This window comes from Olea europaea, chromosome 1 (genome assembly GCF_002742605.1).
Source record: "Olea europaea var. sylvestris chromosome 1, O_europaea_v1, whole genome shotgun sequence".
Lineage (NCBI taxonomy): Eukaryota > Viridiplantae > Streptophyta > Magnoliopsida > Lamiales > Oleaceae > Olea > Olea europaea.
Window position 1 is genome coordinate 27260014 of NC_036237.1, and position 9314 is coordinate 27269327.

The 9314-nt window shown below is 39.5% G+C and overlaps 1 protein-coding gene across 1 annotated transcript; it reads right to left on the reverse strand.

Annotated features, from left to right (window-relative positions):
• LOC111399387 (50S ribosomal protein L17, chloroplastic) lies at positions 1-8450 on the reverse strand. Its single transcript, XM_023026667.1, is given in 4 exon segments — positions 1-284; positions 727-1009; positions 8193-8329; positions 8331-8450. Coding segments are annotated over 4 exon segments (615 nt in total). The 5' UTR covers positions 8399-8450; the 3' UTR covers positions 1-157.
• Between the last annotated feature and the right edge of the window lie 864 nt (positions 8451-9314).

A 9314-nucleotide genomic window follows, 5' to 3' on the forward strand; every position in this document is an offset into this window, starting at 1 on the left:
TTGACTAGAATTTAGAGCTGCTGTTCAACTGATTTCCTCAAAATGGAATAGTCATGAGCAATCAAAAGGCATGTTCATGTAAATGTATAGAGTAAAAGGTTCTCCTACGAATTTCTTTAAGATATTGAACAGACTTACTCAAATGAATCAATTAAAGTTACACAAGCTCAATGTAAGCCATTGGTGCATTGTCTCCTCGCCTTGGTAGAGTTCTAATTATCCTTGTATATCCTCCATTTTTGTCCCCATATCTCTCTTTGACCTCTGCAAACAATGCATGCACACATGGCCGGAGCCAAAGCGTATCCAATGCGGGCAGATGCCCGCACTGGACTTTTGGGCAGAATTAATTTTATTATTATTATTATTATTTTTTAAAATTTGGTTTAACCCACTTCCCTGTCGAGCCCAAAAAAAGAAGCCCAATTAGACCCATTTTCTCAATATTCAATTGACCCAAACCCAGTCATTCATTTGAATCAATCCAACCTTTTGTCTATGAGTGAGAGACTTCGTCCTTGTTGCGGCGTCGCAGTTCTAGTTCGCATAGAGTATGGAAACTCGTGAGAAACAAGTGTAATATATAAATTATGTCGTTTTTAGTATTGTCGTACAATTGTTTTATTTTTTTATCGTCATTAAATCCATGACATAATCTCGGCATTCGGCGTTGAAAAAATTTTGCCCGCACTGAACTAAAAGCCTGGCTCCGCCCGTGCATGCACAATCTCCTTTTCATAGATAAAGCCGAGAGCTTGCCTTCTTTTACATAGAGAACCATCCTTTGCCAGAGTGACCATTTTGTCTACATACTTTCTCATTGCACTGGCCGTTGCTCTTATGGTCTTTAGGCGGCCATGCTTCAGGAGTTGAGTTGACAGACCACGCAGAAGAGCTTGACGCTAGTCAGGGGGCCTATTAAGTTTTGGCACCCTCTTCCCATGGCTCATGGGAAAGAATCGTCCTCCATTGTCAATCACACTAAAACAATGCTCAAAACTGGTTGAATCTGCAAGACACATTGCCATAATATTTTGTGAGAAAGAAAGGAGCAGGGAGGCGGGCGCCATGGCGCCCAAGAGAAAGAAAAGAGCAGGGATGGCGCCCAAGAGAAAGAAAGGAGCAAGGAGGCGGGTGCCATGGCCCCATGAGTGGGCGCTATGGTGCCCAAGTTTCTGCACGAACTTGGTGCCATGGCTCCCGACTCAGCTATATATATAGCTGTTTTTTCCTTTCATTGTAGATCCGATTTTAGAGAGAAAAATAGAAGAGAGGGCTTGGAGAGAATTTAACAAGTAAGAGGTTATTTTTCTTGGGTATAAATTCAAAGCTATTTTTTCTTTCTTGGGGATTAACTTGAGGCTTGTTCAAGTAATCCAAATCCATTGTTCTTCATTTATATTGAAAATCATTTCTTCCCCAATTTCTTATCTTTGAAGTGGTTTGGGATTTTTCACATTGCAAGTTATCTTTCTTGGGCAATCTTGGGAATTGTTTTTCCCCAACAATTTGGTATCAGAGCTTCTTCTTAAATTAGGGTGGTTAAGCTCCGATTTTTGGTGGGTGGCTTGAACTTTGTTGTGCACACAAGATGTTTGTGAAAATTCCCAAATGAACTTTGCTGGTTTATTTTCGGTAAACAAGTAGATAAATCATGTCTACTAGAGGAACGGTGAAGATTAGGAAGTATGAGATAGAGAAATTCAATGGGAAGAATGACTTTTCGTATTGGAGAATGCAAATGAAAAATTTGTTAATTTCTCAAAAGTTGCACAAGGTATTGGCGAGAAAGGAGAATAAGCACATAGATATGTTTGACGAGAATTGGGAAGAGCTAGATCTTGAGGCACGAGCGTCTATCATTCTATGCCTTGAAAGAGATGTTGCTTTCTTGGTTTATGGTGAGGAAACGGCGGCGGATGTGTAGACAAAGTTGGAGGCGAACTTCATGACGAAGACTCTAACAAACCGGATCTATTTGAAGTCCAAATTGTATACTTGCAAGATGGATGAAGGTACACCAATCCGAGAGTACGTCAACAAGTTTGATAGGTGTATATCGGACTTGAAGGACATTGATGTGAAAGTAGATGATGAGGATCAAGCACTTCTACTACTTCTTTCATTGCCAAAGTCTTACGAGAACCTAGTACAAACATTGATGCTTGTGGGTGGTAAACTTGTGATGGAGGACACTAGAACGTCACTTCTAGCGGATGATCTTCGAAAGATTGCAATTAATGGCATGTCTACCATTGGTAACAAGGAGCAAGCTCAAGGATTATTTGTAAGAGGTAGAAGCAATGTGCGATCAAAGGGTAAGAGAGAAAAATCTAGATCGAGGTCTAGACCTCTTGCAGAAAGGCCTTGTTTCAAATGCAGCGAACTTGGGCATTTCAAGGTGAATTGTACTAACAAAAAGGGTTGGAAGAAGAACAATAAGAACAACAACAACGGGAAGGTGTAAGTCAAGCAAGAGGTTAGCTATGTCTCGAAAGGAGGGGAAAGCGATGAGTGCTACACCATCACTTGTGATGAAGAAATCTCCGGTAAGTGGATTCTTGACTCTGGATGCTCTTACCATATGTGTCCAAATAGGAAGTAGTTTACTAAATATAGAAGGACTGATGGTGGAACCGTGTTGATGGGTAAAACCATTCCTGAAAAATGGTGGGGCTCGGTTCAATTAGAATCAAGATGTGTGATGGAGTGGTTAGAACATTGATGGATGTTAGACATGTTCTTAATTTGCGGAAGAACCTTATCTCTGTTGGTGCTTTAGACTCCGGTGGTTGCAAGATTGTAACATGGAATGGAGTAAAGAAGGTTGTTCGTGGTTCTTTGATTGTGATGAAGGATATCCACGAAGGCAATCTCTATGCTCTTTAGGGTACTACAGTTACAGAAGATGTAGCGATTGGAACAAGTGGAAGTGGTGGAGACCCATGTGAGTGCACTCGGCTATGGCATAGGAGGCTTGGGCATATGTCTGAAAAGGGGCTCGATCTGCTAGTCAAGAAAGGTTTGCTAAAGAACTTGAAGAAGCCTTGCATGGATTTTTGCGAGCATTGCGTGTACGGTAAAGCACACTGAATTCAGTTCCAGCCAAGGAAAAATAGAAGCAGAGATATTCTAGACTATGTGCACACGGATGTATGGGGTCCGGCTTCTGTCACTTCCAAAGGCGGTTCCAGGTATTTTGTCACATTTCTTGATGATTATTCTAGATATGCTTGGATTTATTTTTTGAAGCATAAGAATGAGGTATTCGATACTTTCAAGAAGTGGAAAGCAATGGTTGAAAACAGAACATGAAAGAAATTGAAGACACTGCCATTTGATAATGGTACTGAGTATACAGATGGTGCTTTCAAGGAGTTCTGTGGTAAGGAAGGCATTGTGAGACACTGGACAGTTAGGAATACACCACAACAGAATGGGATCGCAGAAAGACTGAATCGCACATTTCGAGAGAAATCGATGTGTATGCAATCCTATGTTGGTTTGGGCAGAGAATGGTGGGCAGAGTCGATTGCAAATACTTGCTACATAGTGAACCGATCTCCACATTCAAAGTTAGATGGAGATCTACCTTACAGGGTATTGACAGGAGAACATGCAGGTTATGAGAAACTCAGAATATTCGGATGCACATCCTACCATCACGTCAACGAGGGAAAGTTTGATGTAAGGGTCTAGAAAGCTATATTCTTGGGGTATGCGGCAGGTGTAAAAGGCTATCGCCTATGGTGTGTAGAGGATTCTAAGTTCATAATCAGCAGAGATGTTACTTTTGATGAGAACTCCATGATAGCTTCGTTGAAAGCTACAGTGCCCGGTGGTGATGATGTTGAGACTACAAAGTCTCAAGTTGTTGACATAGAACATAGAGATCAACCTGGTTCTAGTCATGTTCAAGAGGAGCATCATGCAGACACTCTAGATGAGAGTGATGATGAGTTTGAACAAGAGGCGATTCAGCAAGAGAATGTACAGGCACAGCAACAACAGCACCTTGCAAATAACTTGGCTTCCTCTAGGCCATGGCGTACTCACAAGCAAGTTCTAAAGTTGGGGTCAGACGAGCCTTTGAGGCACTCTCGGTGGAGGATGATGAGCCTGCCTCTTTCAAGGAAGCTATTTTAAACAACAATAGTGAGAGTTGGTTAGCAGCGATGGAAGAAGAGATGGAATCACTTCACAAGAACCAAACATGGGAGGTTATCCCATTGCCCATAGGTAAGAAAGCTATTGGTTGCAAGTGGTTGTACAAAAAGAAAGAGGATCCTACCAAGCTCGGTGGTACAAGATTCAAAGCAAGGTTAGTGGCTAAGGGGTTTGCACAAAGAGAGGGAGTTGACTACAATGAGATCTTTTCTCCGGTGGTCAAGCATACTTTCATTCGGGGTGCTATTGAGTATTGTTGCTCATCATGATCTTGAGCTGGAACAACTCGATGTCAAAACCACCTTCTTGCACGGGGACTTGGATGAGAAAATCTATATGCACCAACCTAAGTGCTACAAGGTTGAGGATAAAGAACGTCAGGTATGTCGCTTGAGAAAATCACTATATGGATTGAAACAATCTCCTCGGCAGTGGTACAAGCGATTTGACTCCTTCATGCTAAAGCATGATTTCTCCAGAAGTGAGTATGATTGTTGTGTTTATATTCGAAAACTTCGGGGAGGTAACTATATCTATCTTCTTTTGTGTGTGGATGACATGCTTATCGCTTCGAAAAGCAAGGTGGAGATAGATAGGTTGAAATCTCAACTTGGTAAAGAGTTTGAGATGAAGGATATGGGGGCTGCTAGGAAAATACTGGGTATGGAGATTAGAAGAGAGAGGACGAACCGACGAATGTTCTTGAGTCAGAAAGGTTAAATTGAGTGGGTTATCGCTAGGTTCGGGTTGCAAGGTACAAAGTGGGTGGTGACTCCATTGGCTCCACATTTCAGGCTCTCTGGTAAGCAATCTCCTACTACAGCGAAAGAAAAGGTACTCATGGATCGTGCACCTTATGCTAGTGCAGTTGGCAGTTTGATGTATGTCATGGTGTGTACACGCCCAGATATTTTAGAGGCGGTTAGTGTGGTCAGTAGATTCATGGCGAATCCGGGGAAGGCACACTGGGAAGCTGTGAAGTGGATCCTGAGGTACTTAAAAGGTACCGCGGATACGGGTTTATGTTTTGGTGGAGATGTATGTCATATAAGTGGGTTTGTGGACTTGAATTATGCAGGTGATCTAGATAGACGACGATCTACTACTGGATATGTGTTTTGCATACATGATGCCCCAGTTAGTTGGCGATCAATGTTACAGGCTACAGTGGCTCTTTCTACTACAGAGGCCGAGTATATGGCCATGGCAGAGGGAGTAAAGGAAGCATTGTGGTTGTGGGGTCTTCTAGATGATTTGGGGATTGAGCAGGATTGTGTGGACTTGTGGTGTGATAGCCAAAGTGCAATTCATTTGACTAAGAATCAGGTTCATCATGCTCGAACCAAGCATATCGACGTCAAGTATCATTTTGTGCATGATGTCATAGAAGAAGGTGATATTTCTCTCTTGAAGGTACACACAAATGAGAACCCAACAGACATGTTAACCAAAGTGGTAACGGGTAGCAAGTCTTAGTATTGCTTGGACTTGCTTCACATTAGTCTGTGCTGATATGCTAGAGTGGGCACAACCCTTCAGGGCGGGATTGAAATGAGGTGAAGAGTATATGAAGGTGGAGGTGAACTACGGAGGCTTGATCCCTAGTTTTGGGTACGTAGGCAACCATGGTTTGAATGGTGCAGCCGAGTTTGGCACTTGCTGCTTCTTCTTGTGTTTGTCCAAAATTTGAGGTCTATCAAATGATGTACGAGGTGGAGAATTGTGAGAAAGAAAGGAGTAGGGAGGCGGGCGCCATGGTGCCCAAGTTTCTGCTCGAACTTGGCGCCCGACTCAGCTATATATATAGCTGTTTTTTCCCTTCATTGTAGATCCGATTTTAGAGAGAAAAATAGAAGAGAGGGCTTGGAGAGAATTTAACAAGTAAAGGTTGTTTTTCTTGGGTATAAATTCAAAGCTATTTTTTCTTTCTTGGGGATTAACTTGAGGCTTGATCAAGTAATCCAAATCCATTGTTCTTCATTTATATTGAAAATCATTTCTTCCCCAATTTCTTATCTTTGAAGTGGCTTGGATTTTTCAAATTGCAAGTTATCTTTCTTGGGAAATCTTGGGAATTGTTTTTCCCCAACACATTTAATCTTACGGATCACTATTACGAAGGAAGACCACCCGAGCATATTTGGTATAGAGTATTGAATGCCGCTGACAGCATAATGAACAAGAGTTAGCTTCTTTTTCTTCCCTAATAATATATATATATATATAATGTTATCCAATTCTCCGTATCAAACATGTTGAAAAAGTACTACTATACAATTCTCCCCAGAAAACATATTATAAAAGTACTTACATTCTAACAATGTTACAGTATTCAATCTTAAATCTCCTCGTTTTCATATTTTAAACAAATGTAACAATAGAAGTTTTGCAAAGTTGATTAAGAATTGGGTTTGTACTTGAATTCAATTTGAAGTTACGAGGTCAAGCAGATGGGTAACTGAAGGCATGGGCTTGTGCACATCGTATATATGTGCATGCTCTATCTAAAGGCCATCTCGCTTCCCAGTAACCTCTTTTGAAATTCAATCTCCCACCAATGAACCAGAGAGATCCATGGCCTAGCTTCTCAATGGGGCGAGGATAGGTAGAAGCAAGCACTACAAAGGAAAAGTTCCCTTTCCAAATTCGTAGTCCCAACTACAAACCCTAGAGGTCTGTCTTTCTGATTGCAAGGATTTCAAATTCTGTAGTCCATCGAAACAACCACAATATGAACCATTCCATCTTACCACATTTCCCACAGTAATTTTCTTAAGAACACTGTTTCCACAGTAAGATTCTATCTCGTTCTGTTATCAGCATAGAAGTCAAAACGCATTCCTTTAAATATACGCTTGAATCAATTATGTCATTTGAGAATGAGTATTGAATACAATGCACATATTTTCACAGCAACAAAAAGATGAAAATGGCAACTAATAAGAACCATAACCATATATGTGGAGAAATTATGGCACAATGATGATAGACTGGTTCATTTCAGTAGCTGGGCTTGTGGGCTGGGTTCTCCATTGATAATTCATGTTGTCCATTATCTTGGCACAAATGTGTTGCTGAAAACACGATTTTTTGAAGAAGAACGGATGCTTCAGATCTTGCCAAGTGTTCTCTTCTACACCGTTGGATGAAGGGCTTCTAGTGGCTTCGATATTTAATCGACCCTAGGGTTTCTGATTGAGAGACTCATCAGATTTCTCTCTGCCTCTCGAACTCCCTCCGTGGCTCCTTGTGTTCTCTCTACTGCACTCTTTCATTTTAGCCCATTTATGATGAAAAATCACCGACCTTTTATAGATCTTGAATGATTGATGTATAGGCTTTGATCCTTCATTCTTGAGTGAATGTTGTAATGATTTGTCAGGCTTATTTTGGGGAAATCTTGCGTGACTTCTATTGAGTGCCAAGAGATCTATACTGGACCGTTCGGTTTTGATGATTTCAGTGATATAGTGATTTTCTTCCAATTTGACGGAAGCTCAAAAGGGGATTAGGAATGAAGTTCCGAACCTCTTGTCTTAGGGTGAAAATCCTGGGTTCTTCTTTATGTTTTCTGCTATTACTCTTTATTTTCAGTTTTTTATGGTTTATTACCTTCGGTATTTTTGTTGATTAAGTGGGCTGTCTTTTGTGAACTTCTTGTTACAATATCCACAAGAAACATGAATAATATAAGCATACAGATCCAGGCGATTCTTATAAAGCATCTTTAGTATATGAAAGGGGAATTGGACCCTGTTGCAATAAGCACGCCAACCGAAAATTTAATTAAAAATATCATCAATTACCACCGCATAATGATACCAAATAAGAAGCACAAAGGCAACGCAACAGCAGGAAGACCAACCATCAAAAGGTCTGAAATCTCATTACACATGACGAGTCATGTATCAATCACACTATATTTTTGATAGTACAAATACAAAATCAAATCACACACAGACATTCATTAACAAATGTGATATACGCCCACGTAAATGTGGAACAGAATTGAAAAAAAAATGTACCTTGTAATGAGAGCGAGAGAAGGGGATAAATGGGGGCGAGACCCACAAAAGAGTTAAGAAGTCTTGAGCTGGGTTTTGGCCTGGAAAGCTTGAAACGAGAAGACTAGGACCCAATTGAGAAATAAACTGAAGAAGAAGGGGTGAATTGAAGGGAGGGCTGATCTCAGAGATGACTTATTCCATGTCGAAGTGGTAGCACAAGACATTTTTGCACTTTCTCGCTCTGCTCTTTGTGATCTTGCATATGGCTATGGAGTGGAGAGGAGAGGAAATGGTGGCATATAGCAACAAAAAACATACAATTTTTCAAAATGGCCGTTGACTACTGTTTAAAAAAAAAAAATCAAAAATTTGTCAAAATCTTAAAAACATTGAAAACCCAAAATTGCCCCTGACATTTTCACTCTCAAACCGACGTCTGGAGAAAGAAGAGGAAGAAAAAACATGGAAATCGACAAGTTTTTCTTGGGAGGTGACCGATCGGCCACCATTAGAAACGAAGAAAGTAAGTTTTGCATAATTTTTCCCTCATTAATCTATGTTAAAGGTTTATTTTGTTGAAAATAGTGGAAGAAATCTTTATAGAATATGTAAAATTGGTAAAAACTAAGTTTTTTTAAGGTTTGGTGGCCGGAGATCGTTGGAAATGGCGATCTACGGGCAGAGAGACGACCTCTGCAAGAGGAAAAAGACGGTTGTGCCGTCTGTTAAGACAGCCCAGGCCATCTGTTTGTTATTGTTGTTAAATTATCTTTAAATAATTATTTAATTATTAATTAAATGATAAAAAAAATATAAATAATGAATAAATGTTAATAATCAAAATAAGCAATTAAAATTTAATTACAGATTAATTGAAAGAAATTTCTAACCTTTTAAATAAATAATTAAATATTTACCTTTGCTTGTTCAATAAATAATTTAAATAATCAAATAATTTCAATGAACAATTGAAATGAAAAACCATTGGAATAAATAATTAATTTCTCACAAAAATAAATAATGAACATTTAAATAATAATTAAATGATTATCTAAATGATAAATAAATAAATTTTATTAATCAAAATACGCAATTAAAATTTAATTGATACACATTTCTAACATTTGAATTAAATAATTA